Source organism: Labrus mixtus, chromosome 23 (genome assembly GCF_963584025.1).
Source record: "Labrus mixtus chromosome 23, fLabMix1.1, whole genome shotgun sequence".
Lineage (NCBI taxonomy): Eukaryota > Metazoa > Chordata > Actinopteri > Labriformes > Labridae > Labrus > Labrus mixtus.
In genome coordinates, this window is record NC_083634.1 from 17,351,677 (window position 1) to 17,373,307 (window position 21,631).

A 21,631-nucleotide genomic window follows, 5' to 3' on the forward strand; every position below is an offset into this window, starting at 1 on the left:
TGCATATAAGTAATAGATGCAGTTACATGCTGCGGCCGCTAGAGGCAGTAGCGCCTCCCTCTCCTCTTGAGACGGTTGACGCCCAGGCTGCTTGTACGGACGGAAAGAAGGAGCAGCCTCTCTCCAAGATGGCGGCGACCATAGACAACAGCAATGCCGTGCAGGCGACAAAGAAAAAGCACCTCGGGATCCCCGAAGCTGTGTTCGTGGTACGTAAACGTTGACGTTTCTCTTTTAGCCTCGTATCCCCTGCAGAAGTAAGACCGCGGAAACCCCGTTTTTACCACGCTGAGCGTCCTGTCTGCGCGTCATGCTGTGCTACGTGTTAGCACGCTAAGCTAACTGGTTAATCCCCTTCCCCATTTCTGTTCGTGCAGCTGCTGAAGGGCTGCAAACATGTTCAGGGACAAAATGTGTGTGTGTGTGTGGAGCTCAGTGCTGTGTGAATGTAGTGTGTAAGACAGAAATGTGTGTTTTTTAAATGCAGGCTGCTACTTCTAAAACTGCATCATTATGTAAGTGTGTATTAATAAACCTCTCCCCCCCTGAAGGACCCCTAACCCCTAACCCCCCATGAAGGACCCCTAACCCCCCCTGAAGGACCCTAAACTGTTAAATTATACAACAAACCTCCTTCTGAGAATGAAGCATGACTCAAAGTTTCATAAAGATTAAAATAAGTTAATTATAGAGGAAATACATTAATCCACTCTTAATGTTTAGGACCCTATGTAGCCCCCTTAGTGACATCCTGCAGACCCTAAACTCTGATTTGAGAACTACTCTAATACACATAGAAATAAGATAGATTGACGCTCCTTAAAAGAGTGTATCTGCACCACAGGGAGAACTTAAAGTATGGAGGCAAACGTGGAAAAAAGACACAAAATAAATATACATTCTGTTGTCTCAGAGTTATTAATCTGCTTAGTAACTTAAAACATGATTCTTATCTTAAAAGTCATTTGTTGGTCATTTATTAGCAAGGAAGTGCACTACCATAAACTCCTCAAAAAAAGTTTGTAAACGTTATTTCACCTATTTGGCCACTTTAATAAAACTAATTGGTGTTGTATTTTACATCGTTGGAAAGCCTGATCAGTCACCTTTACAACCAGGTGTAACTTGTGAGGATCACAGCTAAACGTGCGGGTAGCGCCCTAAAAAAAATGTGCCAAAAGTGCTGGTGGAGCAGTGGTTAGTGCCCGCGCCCCATGTACGGAGGCTGTGGTCTTCCAAGCGGGCGACCCAGGTTTGAATCCCACCTGTGGCTCCTTTCCCGCACGTCATTCCCCACACTCTCTCTCTCTCTCTCTCTCTCTCTCCATGATTTCCGACTCTATCCTCTGTCCTGTCTCTACATTAAAGGCACAAAAAGCCCAAAAATGAATCTGAGGAAAAAAACAAAAAACCTGCGATGTTCTTCTGTTGGTATTCACTCCTGTTTTGAGCTTCAACTGCTGCCAGGTGTGTGTTGGTTACAGGTGTATGACTGACACCTGATTGACAGCACTTGTGGGATCATCTTGGGCGTGCTGTTCATGCCAGAGTGACCAACACAACCACGCTGGTTGACCTTCAACAACTACTGGTTGAGGAGTAATGGTAAATGGACTTGAGCTTATAAGGCGCTTTTCTAGTCTTCCACCTACTCAAAGCGCTTTTACACCACCTGTCACACCCTGATGGTAGTGATGATCGTTATGTAGTATCATCCATCAGAAGTAACTAATCCCATTCATACACCGCCACTGAAGCAGCGGGAGCAATTTGGGGTTAAGTGTCTTGCCCAAGGACACATCGGACATGTTGCATAGCTGGGGGTCGAACCCTCGACCTTCCGGTTGGTGACTCTACCAATTGAGCCACAGCCGCCCCCCAGGAGTGGGATGCCATCCCACAGCAAAATGTGACCACCACCTATCCGCACGTTTAGCTGTGTTGCTCATTCCACGAATGAACGATCCTTACAAGTTACACCTGGTTGTAAAGGTGACTGATCAGGCTTTCCAATTATATATAATACAACACCAATTAGTATTATTAAAGTGGAGAAATAATTGACCAAAATGAACTTTTTTTGAGGAGTTTATTTGTAAAAGATGCTCTGAGTTTGAAGTAATCTAAAATCAGTGTTGCAGTAACATAGTTTGTCCACTAGGGGGGCGCTGGTGATTTTCCTTTTCACGCTCCTGGTCGTTTGTTTCAGAGGAGGATATTCTGTCACTCACCCTGGACTCTCTCCTCTGCTTCACTTCACAGGAGGATGTGGACTCTTTCATGAAGCAGCCGGGCAACGAGACGGCGGATTCAGCTCTGAGGAAGCTGGACGAGCAGTACCAGAAGTATAAATACATGGAGCTGAACCTGTCCCAAAAGAAGCTCAGGTAACGCCGTCGAAGGAGACGTCTGTGCCGCTTCAGATTTCACGAAATGTCTTGTTCACAGTCGCGCATCTGCATCCATCGATGAGCATGTTCTCTAAATGATCTGGACTAAAAGTGGTTCTCATTATTTCTAGGTTGAAGAGTCAGATCCCGCAAATCACACAGACGCTAGAAATCCTACGACACATGCAGAAGAAGAAGGTGCGCGACAGTTTAGAGAATAAAGCAAATTTAGCGCCGTACGTTTGTCTAAACACTTCCGTTAATGTTTTCCAGGAGACCACAGAGCCGATGGAAACGCACTTCCTACTGGGTAACAACGTTTACTGCAAGGCCTCAGTGCCGCCCACCAACAAAGTCTGCCTTTGGCTAGGGGTAAGTCGAGGTGCATGCTACCTGAACAGTGACAGTGAGGTTTAAGTCAGCGTCAGGATCGTGTTATATCATGTGGACTCTTTTCTAACCCACGCTCATCTCACTGGTTTTACATGCCTCTAAAAGTGGCCGACTTTCCTCTCGCAGGGGGAGTAAAAGTTGGTTGTGACGGGTTTAGGGGGGATGCATTTAGAAACCAAAAAGCAGATTCAAAAATCTTTTTATGGGCGTTTGTTACTGTGTTTGAAGTTTCACTTTCCCGGTCCTACTTCTACCTCACTTTAAAAAAAACAAAAACAAAGGTAGACTTGAAAACGGTGACATCACAGAAGTGCTCAGGGGAACGTAAGCTGCTAAGTATCACCGTGGAGACAAAAGGACTCAACATAACTCCGGTCCTTTTCACGTCTTTCCCCCCGCCCATCCCCCTTTCAAAGGCGAACGTCATGTTAGAGTACGACATCGATGAAGCCCAGGCTCTCCTAGAGAAGAATCTATCCACGGCGTCTCGCAATCTGGAGACGCTCGAGGACGACCTGGACTTCCTGCGGGACCAGTTCACCACCACCGAAGTCAGTATCCTTCCACCGTGTAGCTGCGAAATGACAGCGAGAGAACGTTTGTACAGTTTTTGTTTTGCACCCCGTTTGTTTAGTTTTGTCAAATCAGTTTTGTTTGTAAATTGTCACATTGTTTTTGTGGAAGCAGAAACAGCGCCATCTGCTGACGAAAAGGTGAAACTGCTTCTGCTGCCTTAAAAGGATTTTAAGCAAATCGAAATGTTGCTGCTGCTGTGTGTTTGTGTTGTTGTCTCCTTAACTCCTCGCTCCCTCAGACATGGCGCGAGTCTACAACTGGGCCGTCAAATCGAGGAGCAAAGAGAACCTCCTCAAGTCTGCAGACAAGTCTTAATATCAGCGTCCGCACCGCCTTCTGCAAACGATTTCCTCCTTAGTCAATAAAAAAAGAAAAACAAAGCCCTCAAAATGATGTGTATGTTCCCCCCCCAGAGCTCTGTCAAGCTCCGACTCCCTCCACTACTGTTTTCTGTTGATTTGTTAATTTTTAAAGTATTTTTTCAAGTAAAAACGAACAAAAAAAAAACAAACGCAACGGGGCAGTTTTTGTATTCTTCTTAATGATTTAAATGTTTAGTCAGATTGTGAACGAGTTGCACCTTCTTTTTTCCTTTCCTGCATTTTTTCCACCTCCCCCCCCCCCCCCCCCCCCCTTTCCTCCTCAACCTGCAACAAATAATCACACCTGGGACCTTAAACTTCAGTCGCTTCAAAATCACCCAGTTGCCGTTGTAGAATGAACGGCGCAGAAGATTTTTTTTTTTTTTTTTTACTCACTGCAGGACTTTAAGGAGTTCAGAGGGATCAGCTGTAGTCCTCCTCTTCCTCCCCCTCTCAGCTGCTGCTCTGTCTATATTTATTTGTCTCTCACTGTATTCATCATTAACAAAGAATGAAGTAAAAGAAGAACACCTGGGCAAAGAGACGAGACCTCGATCTGCTGTTCTTTCTGTTGTTTCTGCTCATTCAAACCGACGAGACACAAAGGGCTCAAAGTGAAGTCTTCTCTAAAACTATAAAACCTTTAAAGCATGAATTATAGAATCAAACACATATAAATACGGCCTGTAGGTTTCTGTGAGCGTTTTAAGGGTGAAAATGTAACAAATGGTCGTTTTTAGGAGCGTGCTGTGTTGACACCTTCTGTACCTCATGCAGCCGTTTCAGGCCTTAATAATAGAGCACGACTGATTAATCAGCCAAACTATTGTGGCTAATTTGATCACAGATATGCACATTATTTCTACGTTAAATCACCAGTCAAATAGCATTTAATTTGAGTTTCATTGTCTTACGCAACAGTTCAACTAATTGTTAAATATTTGGGGTTTTAGTTTAGAACTAATCATGTAATTTTGGACAGCTCCACCTTTAGTATTTTTATGACACGTGATTATCGGCAAGTCTGCACCACAAAGGTAACACAAGTTCCTCTAACGTTTAAACACATTTAACAGTTTCAAATATTTATTTTTCTCGGCAATTTCAGGTGTTTTCGCTGCAAATGGTCAAACCTGTTCCGTGTAGTGTCTCGGTGCCTCCACCCAGTGGTTAAATGTGGTACTACATCACAGCTGACTGCACTAGTTCACTTTTATCATTGCAGCACAATGAGTGTGTGGAAGTCTTGGATGTGTAACGTGGCGTCATATTTATCTTATAAGTCATACAAACGCTTTTTTGTTTTGTCATTCTCAGCTAGCTTCTGGCTAAGCACAAATCGTAGAAAGAGGGGAGTCGAGCCTGTTTGGGTCCAAAGGTCACACAGAGACTTTCAACAGTTTAAAACTAAATACTTAATACATTAGGTACCCCCTCCCCCAAAACAAACACATACCCACACACAAACAAGATCTTTTCATCTGCACATTGATCAGAAAATCATTCAAAAAAAATGTGAAATATAGAGCGAGAATAAACTCTGCAGAGCCCTATTGTCGGCTTTTGTGAGGGTGCAGTTTTGTTGACGGCTACCTCGTTACAAAGCTCGGTAGTATTTTGCATTCGGTGCGTGGATGCAGCCTCAGTGAACCCAAACTCTGCCAAAGACCCTGGCAGAGAAAAGCCCCAAGGGTGCCAGTAAATCAACCTAGGTATGTGTCTCTGCAAACCCTCACTGCTCTGCTTCTTTCCACCATACGAGTGCTTCCCTCCACCTGAACTTTATTCCTCCTTCCCTTCCCAGAGTCCTGAGGTGACTTGTTCCCCAGCAACCACGTCTTTGTTTGAGCCACGCTGAGCCGCGGATCAATAAAAGAGGCTTGTGTGTTCGGGGGGGGGGGGCAAAAAAGGGGGAAAAACTCTTAACAGAGTGGAATTCCAAGTCGGCTAAAAATGCTGCTTTCAGCTTCAGTGATATCATATGACTCGACAGTTTGCGTTGAAAGAAAACTCATTTGCCTTCCTTGCAGTGGAGCCAAAAAGCATTTAACAGTCGTTCCCAGGCCTTTAGCAGCTGATAGGGCTTCCAGTAAAGAAGAGGCCATTACACTCGGATTGAATTGTGTTTTTTAAGGGAATCGGATGAATGACTTCCAAGCACGGTGGACTTCTGGAGTGCTGTTTGACTCTCTGATTGGATTTGTTCTAACATGGAGAATGAGATGGAAAAACAAATAGCGCTGTCATTTAAATACGTGATTAGACCTCAGACTGTAAATAGTAATGGACGAAGCCTGAGTGACGTCAGCCATCTGTTACATCATCATCAGCAACAGCAGCCGCCATGTTGGAACCTACTTCAGATTTCACCAAAATACCAAACCAGTGATCCTCAACGTTTGGACAGCAAGCTAACTGCTCCTGGGCTCTAACTGGCTGCTTGAATAGTTACTACCTACCAGAGAGACTTTAAACTGGCTCCTCTCGTTGAACTTTAAGCAAGAAAATAATCTTTTTTTAAAGGTTGAACTTTTGTATTTCTTTAAGACAGTATTTTTCAGAGCAGAAGCAAGATATTACAGAGTGTAGAGATATCCCAACATTGTTCTGTACCAGCAGAGCAGATCGCCCCGCTGGCTGACACCTGGTGAAAGAGTCTTGGCAGCCCATGAGGTGGCGCTTGGCACACCGGAGACTTTGCATCCACATCCACCCACGCAGACAGACCTCAACGCTCCCCGAGCTTTTCTGCACTGTGACATCCAATCGGGAACGTTAGAAGTAGAAGAAACTTGATGATGATGCAACAAACACAACAAAATAAAATTAGATAATTAAAGCAACACGAGAACATCAGGCTTTCTTTCTTTATTCTTCGAAGGATATTTGCAGGTCTGGAAACGTTTCACTCATTTCCATTTAGAATAATTCAGTGTTTACAGATATGGTAATGGACCGTCATATGAATCATTTTCAATCAAGTCCCAAAACATGTATCTAACCTTTTTTGTCAAGCTTTAGTAAGGAAAAAGGTTCTGCAGCCTTGACAGGAAATGTTTTCTCATTCACACATTTGTTGCATGACAACCCCGGTGTAAGATCTCACCATTTCCCCCCTCTTGATACATTCATCATGTTAAAATGAGATAACACAACCAAAAGTCTTTGGAGACATGTCAGAAGAGGGCATACAGTGTGTGAAAATGAAGCGCTCACATATCTAGAGAGGACTTTAATTAAAAACTGCGAGATGAAAGGTGTTTGTGGAGAAGATGTAGCGGAGATGTTGGTGTCAAATAAGTGTTGCCGATGTTGGCCAAATTATGTCGGGGGAGGGGGGGGGGGGACATTCGGCACAAATGTGTAACATGCCGATGCATCTAACAGCTAACAACTGAATGTTTCTTTTCAGTCTTTATATGTCAAATATTACACATTTCTGGTAAATTAACCAAAAACATAGGATGACACACTGGTCCTAAACTAATCCTGTGAGAATAAATAAGTTTGTAGGGAATCTGCATGTAAGAATATTTGTGAGATGTTGCCATCCAATTCTGGTTGATTTTAACTGTTCCTTCAAAATCTAATTTTTATTACTTTATCTCTTCTGGAATTTGTATTAACACCCATATGGGCCCAACATCTTGGGTGAAATTTAAAAACCATTTATGTTATCGTAAAACCATCATCTTTTTAAAGGTTAATCTGACACATGTCTAAACTTGGCAGAAAATTGTTAAAAACCCATTTACATGCTTCTTTGAATGTTCCAAGTGTCCAGATTCTGAAGTTGTTCTTGTGACTTTTGTGTTTTTCCACAAATGTTATGTAATGTAGAAACAATATGGATGCTCTAAAGATAATGTCTTAAATCTTATTGCTCAAAACTCATCAAGGCAACTCCATGTTTCAACCCTTCACCATAAATAAACATGTAAGCAAGTACCGTAAAACCCAGGATGTAAGTCCACAGGTGTATAAGACCCAGTCTGTTTTCGTGGGGTTTCCCCCAGGGGAGAAAAAGTTCTTAACTGTCTTCCTGTGTGACGGTTTCTATTACTTTCTGCAAAGTCCACAACGTTACAAAGTGGCATCACCAGCCTGGTCTGTGTTGCTTTGTATGCCGGACCACTTTGCATATTGTAGCGGCCACTTGCCATACACAGTGAATGGGGGTTGATTTTCAATTGCATCAGGTTGTGTGCAGTGGCTGATGTTGGCGGCTGCATTTGCGGTATTGGGGTGCATGTCTGAACATTTAAACTGGTATATTGGTTGCATCAGTATATAGCACCAAGACAACGTTTTAAATGAAGACAAAGGTATTAATAATCTGTTTTACACATTGGATTTTTACGGTACTTTGTTGGAAAAAATTATCTCAACTTTCTTAATACCACATGAAGCAGGGTTAAACCTTTCCACATGTTGGGCAAAACAAGCATGTTTCACGCGGTGTTCTTTAACTGATGATAGTTTAATAGTTTGGATCCATTAGGTGGAGTGTAACAAAATGAAAACAGAAAGTTTGATGAGATATTACACTTGTGTACACATATAATAAAGGCATGAAAACCACCTGCCCGGAGGTAACCTCGTAATTTCTCTCATTCTTTTATCTCTGTTGGCTCAATTTCGATGCCTGCCAACTGGACTATCTACGCATGATTATATTATCCATAGGCGTGCATTGTGGGTAGTGTGGTTCTCTTGTGGAGGCCGAGGTCCGGTCCACCTCTGTTTGCTTTGCTTTCAAGAAATAATTTCCAGCTTGTGTAGTACCCTTCAGATGTCCCAAATTAGGCTCCAGTTGGACTTGACTGTTAAGGTGCTTTCTGGCTCCAACATTCATGTTGATCCACCTTAAGGAATCTGCCTCTTTCAGTCATGCTGTACATGTCGTCTCTTTCCGCTTAAGGAGACAATTATAAACTGCATGGGTGGTGATTTTTTGTTATAGCGCAATATTTAGCAGAATGATAATGGATATAACCATCCAGCCAATGTCATTGAGCTCACTGGAGGCCTAAATTGCTCCAAAGAGAAATAATATGGTCTCTGGCAATAAAATCAAGTTCCAGGAAAGAAATCCATCTTGTTTTCAGGACCTCCAGGACTCCTCCATTGAGCTCTGATGGTACAATGTAGAGCAATATTTCAGCTCAAGAGAAACACTTGTGTTAACAAGGAATGAGGAAGGAAGGTTGAACCTAAAGATACCGACTGAGCTTTCGAATGATATGTGCTAGGAGGAGGTTGAACATCAACTTAAAAGTGATCGTTTTGTATGTGATCATGTAATTGCATATTGGAGGAGAGGACGAGATTAAGAAGAAGGGGTAAGAGAGGTGAAGGACGAGTATATGGGAGAAAGAGAGATCAAACGAGTCAAGAGTGTCATCATGTTGGTGAAGAGCCAAAAGTGGATCCTCTCTCTAAGGCCTTTCTTAGACTTTCAGGGAGGGGTTTTGGTAATAAGCCACAACCAAAACTAAAGGAATTGAATCATGGGGATCCCTCACAGCATCTGTGATCCTTCCGCTCCCAGAAATCAAAGATATACAGAGATGGGCACAATCCTTTAGTGATCCACCTACGTTCAAGATGTTTTTTCTGACTTCCACCAGGCTATTAACGGATTCCTCAGTGATCCCCTCATGTATCCAGTCTAAAGAAGGAACAACAGAAGGGTACCGACAGTACAGTCAGAGGGCTGCTGCCCTTGTCCGTCAGCCACTTCACTCTGAACCCTTCTTGGATCCCTCCCAATTTCCCCTTCAGTTCCAAAACTCTTCCCAGATCAACATAGACAGCGGCGGTCACTCTTGGTTACTTCCTCTGAAGAGTGAACCACGTTGGGAACAAACCCGCTCTTCACACCCTCCCAGCCCTCCTGGATTGTGATTTCGCCAGACCGCACCAGGGCAAAGATGTCTCTGGTCAGCTCGGTGAAGGCATGCTCAACGTTGATGGCATCGCGTGCCGACGTCTCGACGTAGCGCATCCCATACGCCCCTGCCAGCTTCTCTGCTTCCTGGCGAGTTACCTAGAAGATCAAATGAGACGGAATTTAAACTTTTCAATGTGGGTCCTGGGCAGTCAAGATCTAGTAGAAGTTCTGAGGTCTTTATCCAGAACATCAGGAAGTGGCAGTGAAGTACAGTTATCAACCAAAAAGTCTAAGGAAATCATATAGGCCAGAAACTAAATGCAGTAACCACTGGCATTTTCAGACATACTTGCTCCGCTCCAATCTAAGTCATCGGTTGTACTAGTAAGCTTTTTGTGTTTTCTTTTTGATTTGGTTGCTTCTCACACAAAAACCAAAGTACTTCACTTCAAGTCATTAAGCTTTTTGGTTGGATTTGTCAGAGGTAGGAGTGAGATTGTAAACCCATTGGTAGTCTTAAAGAATCTACCAATTATCAACCAAGTACAATGTTGCTGATCCAAGTCGGACCTTTATTCATTCTCCAACTTGCTGCTATTGATTTTAATTACCTGCATTTGTATATGCAAGTATGCTAGATAGTCAGTTCAGAGTTAAGTTGGGTCAGATTGCCAGCACAAACAAAAGGCCCCCTAATTATATCGTTACTACAAGAGTACTGGCCTTTGAACGGGTCTCGCTGCCATTGGTTGTGCCTTCACCTTAATCAGAATCAGATTTATTGGCCAGGTATGCTTACACACACAAGGAATGTAACTTTGGTGAACTGTGCTCTCTTATGTACAGGTACAATTAGTACTTAGTATTGATGTTGTATTGGGTTAGGGTTAGGGTTGCTTAAACAAACTGTACAAGTGACTCCAGTTCAAGTTTGTTTGACTAAAAAAAGGAAGGATTGAGAACACCCTAAATCAGAAACTGGAAATGTCTTATGTGCATTGATATAGCAACACTAGCAATCTCCACCCAACACTTTCTGGACAATCGAAAAGTATGGAACCTTGAGTAGAGACCTTTTTGGAACCAGGCCATAAGTTTTTAGAGGCTTGTTTTGGGGAAATTTGAGTAATTCATCAAAAAGATTTGTCAGCTACTAGGCCTTATCATTGACAAACGTGGTTATTGGAATTTTCCTCTGTCCTGCAACAACTTAGTGCAGTTATTTAATGGATGTTGCAATTCTGAGATGTGTCAAAAGCGGCTTATGAATTAGCATCCTAGTTTATAATTAGGTGATAACAGTGTATGGATTAAGTTGAGAATTAAGCAAAGAGTCCTGTGTCTTGAACACTGGATTGTACATGTGTAGACGGAGTGTTTTGCAGAGCATTTTGCAGTGTCATCCTGCTATGTCTATATTCCAGTTAAGATATTTTTGCTTTCTGCCTGCCAGCAGCGTCAAGAGAATTAAAGACTGAGGAATGAAGACTTGCTTCTGATCCAAGTGTGTGCTGATCTAAATGTGAACAGGGGTTTATTTTTAATACTGCAGTCTTTGCTCAAGAGTATGTTACATAACCCTGAAAAAAACGCTGCTATCTCTTCAATCAACCGAACCTTATGACTATTCTTCGTTACACCTTTTCATTCACACTGATATTGTACACACCTGGCGCTGTGCCTCCAGGTCACACTTGTGGCCCACCAGTAGGAAGACGATGCTGTGCGGCTGGACATGGCTGCGCGCCTCTTCCAGCCAGTCATGGACGTTCTGGAAGGAGCGGCGATTGGTGATGTCGAACAGAAGGAGCCCGCCCACTGAGTTGCGGTAATAGGCCCTGGTGATGGACCTGCAGAGGTTACAAAACAGTCAGAAAGATCAAGTCTTTGGACCGCCATTGACAGCTTGTGAGGCCACAAGTCATTTTCAGAGAAGCCAGCGGGTGTACTAACGTATCGTTAGCTATGTCCCATTTCGGGGGTAGCATCCTTCAAAGGACCCTACCTTTTTAGCCTTCATAGACCACTCAGGCTGATCTTTGATGAGACGGTCTGGTCTACAGAGGATTCCCTGTTTGCATCACCAGCTGTCCCTGCCCTCATCTTTTCTTCTCTAATCACAGCACCTGTCGCCTAGCAACCTCACCAGAACTAGCTAACATAACTAACGTCGCAACACTTAACCTATCATTTTAAAGATTGTTTGAAGTTTCAAGGCCCCTTTTGTTTTTAAACATTAGTATTGGTAGCTATTCAATTGAGTTGAAACCAATAAGAATTTAAAATTGTATTAATTCGGCCCCTTGGGAGCCCGCCAGCAACTTTTACTTTGTAAGCAACCTCGGGAGATGTTGGGCCACGAAGGATGTACTGGGCCAAAAGTTTGTTCGCCGGGGGAGGACAACGCATTTGTCGGCCGAATTTAAAGGTGCCTTCAAAATACTGCGATATTCAAACGTACCTTCTGAAGGATACAGCCACTAAATTCAGACATAGCTGCTGTTCACCGCTACAACAACGCAGTGGAGCATCAACCCCTCAAAAAATGTTGTTCCATCATTTCCACTCATCTTCTCTTTTCCCATCGTTTCCCTTCCTCCAGTTCTTCAGCCAACCCTTAATGACATTCAGTTCCCCTCTTGCAATTCAGAGGATAAAAAATCCCACAGATTAATGCATAGCGTACACCTATGCGCTTTTATCTCTCTTCAAATTAACAAGGCCAAGAGATAAGCCATTTTCAGTGAAAGGGATGATAAGATGTGATAAAAACGAGGGGGGGAAAACTAATCAGAGGAAAATTATGGATGACAGGAGGTGCGAAGAAGAGAAGAAGCAGATGTGATGGAGGTGTCAGCTGGAGGAGCTGAGAAGTTTGAAATGTATTAGATTGAGAGAAGATGCTATAGATAGCTTAGTAGAAGGAATTAAGCCAGAGATGATAATCAGCATCATTTTGGTAGCTTATGCTCAGTTTAGTATTTTAAGATTTCAACAGCAAAAAATTAGCATCTTTAATACTTTAATAGCATCTTGTGTCTTTAATATACAAAGTTACTTTAGTCGAGTCAGAGTGGAAACTCGAATTGGGAATTTATTTTTAACCAAAATCTAACACCGCAGCTCGTCTGGGAGAATAGCAGCTACATTTTGACAATCACTGACAACCTACACGCACACATTCGCACACCAACCCCCCCTTGTGATGCGTCTGTCTTCCCACAATATCCTCCCGGAGAGAACGTCAGCAAAAAGATAATGAGAAGGAAAATCACAGACTGGAGGTAGAGACGGAAACTGAGACGTGTCATGAAAGAGGAAGGAGGGAGGATTAGTCGACAGCGAGGAGGAGGAGGTGGAGGAGGTGGAGGAGGTGGAGGTGTTTGGATATATTCAGACTCACAGAGTGATTCATTTGATTCGACACACAGACACACGTATGTATTTGTATTCAGGTAGGAATATAAATATGAGACAACAGGGACTAGAGTGAGAGCTGCATCACCAGACGAGAACAGAAACTGAAGTGTGAGGTGGGTTAAAACTAGATTTGAGGCAGGCCAGTAGATTTGTAGGAGCTGGGAAAGGACTTAAGAAATTAAGTAGATTGACACCAAATCCCCAAAATATGTAAAACAGTGTGAGAGTGTCTTAAATACTTCCTCAAAATGGCTACAGAACTGCTATCCAAAGCATTCTTTAGTACTGTTGAGTCAAACAGTTTCCAAATCTATGACCTCAAAAAATGGAAGGTGGGCTCATACCAATGATATATAGATATAAAAAACAACGCATTAACAATTAAGATAGGCAGCATGTAGTAATTTGTGATGATTGTAAACACAAATCTCCAAAATTACTGAGGGACAAAGAGTTTGAGACGAAGAATCCGGGTGTATATTCAGTTTGTACACAACCCAGTGGAAGTATTAAAACTGGAAATGTGTAACCCAGTATCACAGCAACCTGGGAAGTAGTCACTAAATACCATGTTAATGAACTTTCAGTTTCATTTTGTGAAGTTACTCCAACCTTATTGGCATTACTTGATGTTACATGGCGGCATGTAGAAGACGCTCGCCATACAGGACATCACCTGTTCATCACCCACGAGACTGAAGTTCAAGCCTGGGCTTAAACCAAACCAAACTCATGACAGAATACTGAATGACCCATGGTTAACGTTGTGATGTTTGAGATTATATTCATGAAAAACCAAAATCGTGTTTGGGGCTAAAATGTCATCTTGATTTCACACGGGACGCCCACATAACATAATGATCCCATTAGTGAAAGTTTTGGGTTTGGCCCAGCCATGTTATGTTGACTTTGTAACTGAAATATCCAACCAAGACTTTCGGGATGCAGGAACAGAAAATACTTCCAGTTTTAAAACTTTCCTACCAAGGTCTCGGAGTAAATAGAGAAATTGAAAATTTTAGCTTTTGTGACTATTTCGACAAATTACCGTGATACTGAGTTGCTTTTATCTGCTTCATTATACTTTTTCTTTTATTCCAAGCTTATCAGAAGTTCTCAGTTTGTAGACATTAATTGGCCAACTTGAAACTATGAATGGATTAACATATGGAAAATGTCCCTGTACACCGACATTTAGATTAGGTTTTTTAGAAATGACAAACTGCCATGATACTGAGTTGTAATGACGGTGTATCACATGACACTTTTATTTTAGTTTCTGATTCTGTCGGACGTTCTCAGCCAGTTGCGAGTTAAGAAAATATGAAACTATGTTCCTGTGTTCAGCTAGGATAAGATCTCTTTCCTATTTTAAAGAAATTGTGTCTGATTGGTTGATGTTTTATCTGATGTCGCTCTTAAAAAAAACATAAAAAAAGAGGTGCGGTAAATCTCTGCCTCCGTGAAGTGACTCGATTATTAACAGTCTGAGAGAGAAAAATGGTCAGATATACTTTTCAAGATGGCTCCTCGATGTTTGAAGGTTTCAGATTTGTCCTTCGGGGGCCTTTAAGGGACGTGTCATGGTTGCCATGGAGACACTGATCGCGCTGACAGGTGAGATTAGTCCCCTTCTGTCACGATGATGAGTGGAGCTGAGTGTGTGTGTGTGTGGGGGAGTGTGTAAGCATGTGTGAAAGATGCATATTGAGTTGTGAGATATACGTCACACTGGGTTTAATATTCGTCTTCACACACTGACAAGAGGAATATTTCAATTTTAGATGTTTAACCTTTAAGTTACACGGTTGTGGTACGGTGTCGACCTCGAGGGCAACAGTTGAATACGTGTAGGGAAATACATTTACTCAAGAAGTGCACCAAGAAAGAACTAATAGTCGGTACGTTTGCACATTTTTGCAGTTTTTTACTTGAATTCAAATCGATTACAAAGGAAAATATCGTTTAGTTAGACATTAAACTAAAAGAAATACAGACAAGTATCCTACATCAGGAACTTTAAACTTTAAAGAGGACATATTGTCCCCCTTTTCCACCTTTTCAAACAGTCCCCTGTGGTCTAAATGAAACATCTGTGCTGTGCTTTGTTCAAAATATAACATGAATGAAGCACCAGAGGAGGTTTGTGACCCTGTATAAACCAGCTCTCTCAGAACGCTCCGTTTTGGTGTGTGTGTCTCTTTAAATGTAATGAGCCCCGCCCCCTCAGTTTTCCTAGTAGACATCACTCCTCTGTAGCGAAAATAAAAATCAATTTCCTGGTCGTGTTCTCGTACATGAGGCTTGAAAACAGGAACATATAACAAGATTTTTTTTTTTTTAAACGCCGTCGTAAAGTTATTCAGATACAAAACTTTGCAGCGTTTACGTCACAGATGAGTGAAAACGAGGTTGTGAAGAGGTGATATCTTGGGAACAATGTGTTCACATGCCAAGGAATGTTCAAAAGATAACGATGTAATTGTTGTAACAGGTTCTGCACACACACTAACACACACACACACACACACACACACACACACACACACACACACACACACACACAGGTGATTTCACCAGACCAGTCTGAGTGTAAAAACTGAAGTGGTGTTTTTCTTTAGGTGTGTTTCCCGCCTGATCCCCAGCTTCTTTAGTAAAGTCTTATAAAACAAACATTTCACTTGTCATGTGTCATTTAGTCCGTACTGGATTTAAAAACCCACATGAGTGTCGTCAGGTTGCGCAAATAGCAAAGTCCGCTCAGGTAGGAGGTCGTCCTGGACAGACAAACAAACGGGATCTGTGTCCATAAATGTGAAACCAAAAGCAACAGGACGTGTCATTTTTTGTAGGGAACAAACTGACCTTACGACGGACTTTTTAAAACTCAAACCACAATCGAAACCCCAGACAGCTTCCCAGTATAAATGACGTGTTTATCACTCTAACCACCGGGGTTAAAGGTCATATCATAAAGGTGGACTAACTCGGGTTTAACTCGTGTATCCAAATCTCAAAAACACAGCAGGTTATTAAGACACAACACACACCATGTTTCTCTTCCTCGTGTGAATCATTAGAGTTTCATCTGTGTACTTATTTTAACCCCGCGGTGTTTACAGTGCTCTGAACACCTCGAGCCTCGTTTGAATAACCGCTTCACATAATGAAGTCGTCCAGTAGTTATTCAAGTTTAGGAAGCTGCAGGCTGTCAGCGTAAACCTGAACGTGAAGAAATTATTGAGCAATTTATTTAATCATTACATTCAGAGCCTGAATGAGGGACACAAAGCTGATCTGTAAAAAACAACGTTTCCTTTAAGTATTGAAGTCTCTTTACTGATATGTTTGTCATGATTTGGTCTTATTTAGTTTTGTTTTTCAGTGTTTAGGTTTCCATGTTTTAATTCCTCCTGTCCATCCGAGTGTTGTTTGTTCCCCTTGTGTGTTTTATGTCTTAATGTTTCATCGTTTAGTCTTTAGTGTTTCCTGTTTTATTTTGTAGTTTCTTCATCCTTGTCTTTCTTTGTTCTAGTGGTTATGTTACATTCTTGAGTTCTCTGTGTATCTTAGTGTTTCTCGTTGATGTTGTGAGTCAGATGTGTTAGTTCTTGGATGTAGTTTGCTGGTTTTGTCGGATGTTTGTTAGTTGTTGTAAGTTCAGAGTAGTTGTCAGAGTTTCCAGTGTTTCCTTGTTGCTCCTTGTTTTCCCCTTTTTGGATTTTGTTCTTGTAAGTTTTTGTTTTGCATCTTGCCTCTAGCCTTTTTGTTCAAATACATCGTTTTTGTTAAGCATCTGCACTTGGGTCCAGACAATGTTAAAGGCCCCTTGATATGAAAATGGAAGATTTGACCCTAATTTTTAACTGTTCTTGTTGATCTTCTAGTAGTTTTATTTTTTTCATCCCCCCCTATTCTCCTTTGTTCCCCTTTCCCTGGCTGAGAAGTCAAAGGTCAGCAGCCAAAGATCTGCACGGAGGGAAGTCGATGATGATAAATTTAGTTTGATAATGATGGTTTTGATGCTGATTCAAGCTCTCAAGAACTGCCGTCAATGTTGTGTTTTGCCTCTGGTCACTTCCTGTCAGCACCTGTGTTTTCCGCTCTGACTCAAAGCTGATCGTTTACTCTTACTGACATTGTTCCCTTTTTTCCAGATCCTTGCTTATGTTGCACTTACTCTCTGATGTACGTCGCTTTGGATAAAAAACGTCTCTCAACAAATATCCACAAGATATGAGGAAACATGATTTCCCCGGGCGACGCTTTCAGTTTCCAAATAAATCCAAATCCCAGGTTGTAAAACTATGAGTTCCTCATTCTGTGGAGTGCTTGGTAAGTAAAATCTGAACTGCATTTCTCACTAGCAGTAAATGATGAATACTTTGACCTTGTTGCTTTCATTTTCTGCTGAGTAAGTAAGTGTGAGAAATCACCAAACCACGCTCATAACTATTGATCATCGCCTCCAGGCCCGGTTCTAGAGGACAAGGAACCTTCAAAATAAATCCCAACAAACCTCTTCAATAAGATCTGAAACAGACGACGACATCTTTTTAAATATAACTTATAAAAACAGTTTTTCAGCTACCTCTCCAGCAAAGTATGTTGTATTTAATCTTTTCATAATTAAGACTAGTAATGCTAAGTTAAATCCTGGTTGTATATATTCACATTCTTAGTTTTGATATTTTTAGTGCTTATTTACTTTGTAGTTAATATTATATTATGTTTAAATTTGCTAACATTGTGTTTTTTACTCATATTGTGTGTTTGGACAACCTGCTGCTGTAACGCCACAATTTCCCAGTTTGGGATCAATAAAGAAATTCTCTTCTATTCTATTCTATTCTATTCTATAATTACCTTACAATGTTGCTCAATGGCATATTTAAGTAATGTTAAGACTCATATTTCTATCTGAAAACTCCATCATATTCTTAATGTCAGCTAGTTAACTCGCCACAGATTGATTATTACACACAAACTTACTTCTACACACACACACACACACACACACACACACACACACACACACACACACACACACACACACACACACACACACAGCTGTTCCCACCTGAAGCGCTCCTGACCCGCCGTGTCCCAGATCTGCAGCTTGATCCTCTTCCCGGGCTCGATCTCCACCAGCCGGGAGAAGAAGTCCACGCCGACCGTGGGGTCCGACACCTGCGCGAAGCGACCCTCCGTGAACCGCCGGATCAGACACGACTTGCCCACCGTGGAGTCCCCGATGACGATCAGCCGGAACTGGTAGAGCCAGATCGCCTCCATGACTTTTAGGGCTGAGGCTGTCTGCCGCTCACACAGACTCTGGGACTGTCTGTCAGTCAGTCAGTCAGTCAATCAGTCAGTCAGTCAGTCAGTCAATCAGTCAGTCAGTCAGTCAGTCAATCAGTCAGTCAGTCAGTCTGATGGTAGTCTGTTTACTCTTCCAGTGTGCGCGTGCTGGCGAAACAGAAACAGAAAGTGATTTTCTTTAAAATATCCACAATATTCTATTAAGCAACCAATCGGAAACCTTTTTGTTTTTAACCTTTTTCTGCAAATCAGCAAAATCTTTTCAGGATGTGTTTGCCTGTTTTGCTCCATCGTGACTTTATTCTGAAATTTGGCTGTTTCCTATGATGTACTGTAAACCTGAACAGTGAATAATAGAAGCAACATGTGGCCTAATACTCATCCAGTAAGTTGTTCATGTGATAAATAAATAACCTCCTAGCATATCAAAATATACAATGTTTAAGGAGTTGACAAAGTTTCCCTCAGTTTGGGAAGCTTCCTGACCAAAGAGGATTATTCCAACACATCCATGGAAAAGTCCAAAACAAATGAAGATTTTAAACTCGTAAGGAAAGAAAGAAACATGCTGCAGAGGCAAAACAAGTGAGAAACTGATGTTCTGTAATTCAATCTCAAATCAACAACAAATTAAAACCAGAAAACAAAACTTTAAAAATCGCTGATTTTACAAAAACCACACAAGGAAAGTGCTCCGGGCCTGTAGGGGGCGCTGAGTGACGCGGCTTTATTCTTAACAGGGGGCGGGGGGGGGGGGGGGGGGGACGGACAAGGAAGTGCTGATTAACAGACCATAAAACGAAACACCGACCCCCCCACCACCCTGTATTAAAGTCCTGTTATGTTAAGTATTAGTAAATGTGACCTTCACCCCTCCCCCCACCTTCAAGAATCACATGAAACACAAGAGCCAAGTGGCACCAAAAAAAATGAATAACACACATATTTCTGGACAAACTGGCAATGATTCAGTGACTTTATTTGGCTTTTTGCCATCACCCCCCCCCCCACACACACACACACCCCGAGACCCCCTCTAACACACATCACTGTGCTTCATTGTGTTCAGTGCGTGATTTAATTAAAACCACGAGATACACGAGAGAAAATCCTCTTATGTTTTTTTTTTTTTTTTTCCCTCGTCACTTGATGGCATCAATCGATGTTTTTTAATAAGCCAGCTTTTCTGGATTATTCAGCCGACGTCTAAATGCCCCGTTTGATACCGGGCTCTGGTATTTGAGTGTGTGACCCCGTTGCACTTGGTGATACACGTTTGAATCTCAAGCGTTTTCTTCTTCCATGACAAGACTCCACAGAGAAATGACTTTGACTTATGATGTATGAATCAGGATTTAAAGAGATTTAAATTTTAAAAAATCTTCCAGGTTAAACATGAATAATGCTTACCCCTGAATGCATCACGAATTATGACCTAAATTGTGAATCCTGCAGAATACATTTCTAATTTTAGTGCTTTACAGATCGTCTCCTTTAATACTTAAACTAAAGTAATAAATCTTTACGACCTCCATCACTGAATCGAAATGTTATATATACGCCTACCCCGGATCTTTCCACTACAGCTGTGTGTGACCGGGCCACCACCAGACGGGCCCCCCCCCCCCCATCAGCCCCCCTCTCGGTGTGTCAGTGGAGTCAGGTTGCGTAGCTCGGTCGGTATGCAAACACAAACATGAGTGGCTGAAATAGTCGCCTTGTGGGCTCGCACACACCGGATGTGTTTTTAAAAAAAAAGGTCCGGCACGACCCTGAACGCATCATTGACATACCCCACCTGTCTCCAGTCACGTCCTGCCTGCTATACTCTAATACAGCCTAATTCTACAGATAGACAGGCCTAGATAACATCTTTATTTCTCATTGTACATGCACGACATTTGATCAGGACAAAAAAAAAACCTTCTTAAAGTTTCTGATTATTCTTGTGTTTGATTTGATTTAATGGAGCAGGTTAATGTGAGTTTTTAAAGACATTATAAAAGCTGCTGAAAATAATAATGCAGCTGTTTTAATGCTTTTTTTTAAAGAGTTTAATCTGTGTTTTGTTTTTTGGGGGGGGGGGGGTGTTCAAGCTCTAAAGTCCACTTGAAGACGTCTTAAAGCAGAGAGTGTTTACTGCAGGTTATGTTGGGAACATGGCACATCATGACTGTAATCTAGGCCTCCCTCAGAGAACCACTTTAAGGCTTGTTCTCCAAAACACAAATGAAAAGAATGTGAAGAAAAAACAAACCTTGCTTGGAGCAGGAGTGTGGCCTCAGCCGGATAACTCGCTTATTTCCGTGTTCCGTTCAGGACCAGGCTGATGTGGGCTCCATGGCACCGACCAGTCTGCCTGTATCGATCCTCCTCGGGACGCAGCAAAAAAAAAAACAACAAAAAAAAAAAACACACGAAACTGTGACAACGCCTCCGGGTCTGGATGTTTGTCTTGTACACAGTGTAGCCCCCCCCCCCCCCCCCCCCCTCCCCACACACACACACACACACCCCTCCGGAGTTCAGGGCTTGATTTCCTGTGTTAATGTCAGGCCCGATGGAGAAGCAGAGAGAGGGAGAGAAACCCGCATCCAGAGCAGGTGCGATGTATAAAAAAAATCTATTTTCGCTTTCAACCGGATCCAAGAATAAACCACTGGAGCGTCTTTTCTCGGTTTCGTTTTGCGAGGCAGCCGGAGATGTTTATGAAGGCAGGATGAGCTCTGTCAGAGGGGAATCCCACCGTATCATGTCTGTGTTTAGCTGCTGTGTGTGTGTGTGTGTGTGTGTGTTTGTGTGGGCTTTTTCCTTTGCTGATGAAATGGCAGCGGTAGCAGCAGCATCATATAGCCTGACTCATCCCGCATCAGTACCACTACCGTAAAGGACCGAGGAGAGGCGCAACACACCGGACGAGCACGCTCAAAACAAGACATTCTTTATTATAATAATAAGATTGGCTACATGTGGTCGTTCTTTGCATACTTCATGTCACTTTAGTGGCAACGTGATATCATGTGATTAAAGCCTGAATATTTGTCAGTTGCTATATTCAAGGGAATACGAGCTGACTGTAAACACACACATCTGGTTTTCTGAAAATTAAACATCAGTAGGACTACTAATTCATATTTTATTTTATTTTATATTGGCATGCTTGTTTTAATTGTTTTAACTTGTCATGCCCCGTGACCCGGTTCAAAGTCCACTGTCCCGGCAAAGGGGGAGGCTGCACACTCACTGGGCCAGAGTGCTGACCACACTGCGCAGGA

At 42.3% G+C, this 21,631-nt stretch overlaps 2 protein-coding genes across 2 annotated transcripts; one reads left to right on the plus strand and one right to left on the minus strand.

Annotated features, from left to right (window-relative positions):
• On the plus strand, nt 1–4,263 carry vbp1 (von Hippel-Lindau binding protein 1). The gene is made up of 6 exons (XM_061031773.1): nt 1–209; nt 2,263–2,387; nt 2,522–2,588; nt 2,664–2,762; nt 3,200–3,338; nt 3,598–4,263. Exons 1-6 carry the CDS (start codon nt 27–29, stop codon nt 3,672–3,674), a joined length of 690 nt encoding a protein of 229 aa, XP_060887756.1. The 5' UTR covers nt 1–26; the 3' UTR covers nt 3,675–4,263.
• A 2,311-nt stretch (nt 4,264–6,574) lies between these two features.
• rab39bb (RAB39B, member RAS oncogene family b) lies at nt 6,575–20,846 on the minus strand. The gene is made up of 4 exons (XM_061031776.1): nt 20,614–20,846; nt 18,115–18,503; nt 11,284–11,464; nt 6,575–9,770 (listed from the first exon to the last, which is right to left on the minus strand). The coding sequence occupies exons 2-4, from the start codon at nt 18,327–18,329 to the stop codon at nt 9,525–9,527; spliced, it is 642 nt and encodes a 213-aa protein (XP_060887759.1). The 5' UTR covers nt 18,330–18,503; nt 20,614–20,846; the 3' UTR covers nt 6,575–9,524.
• Nucleotides 20,847–21,631: the final 785 nt, after the last annotated feature.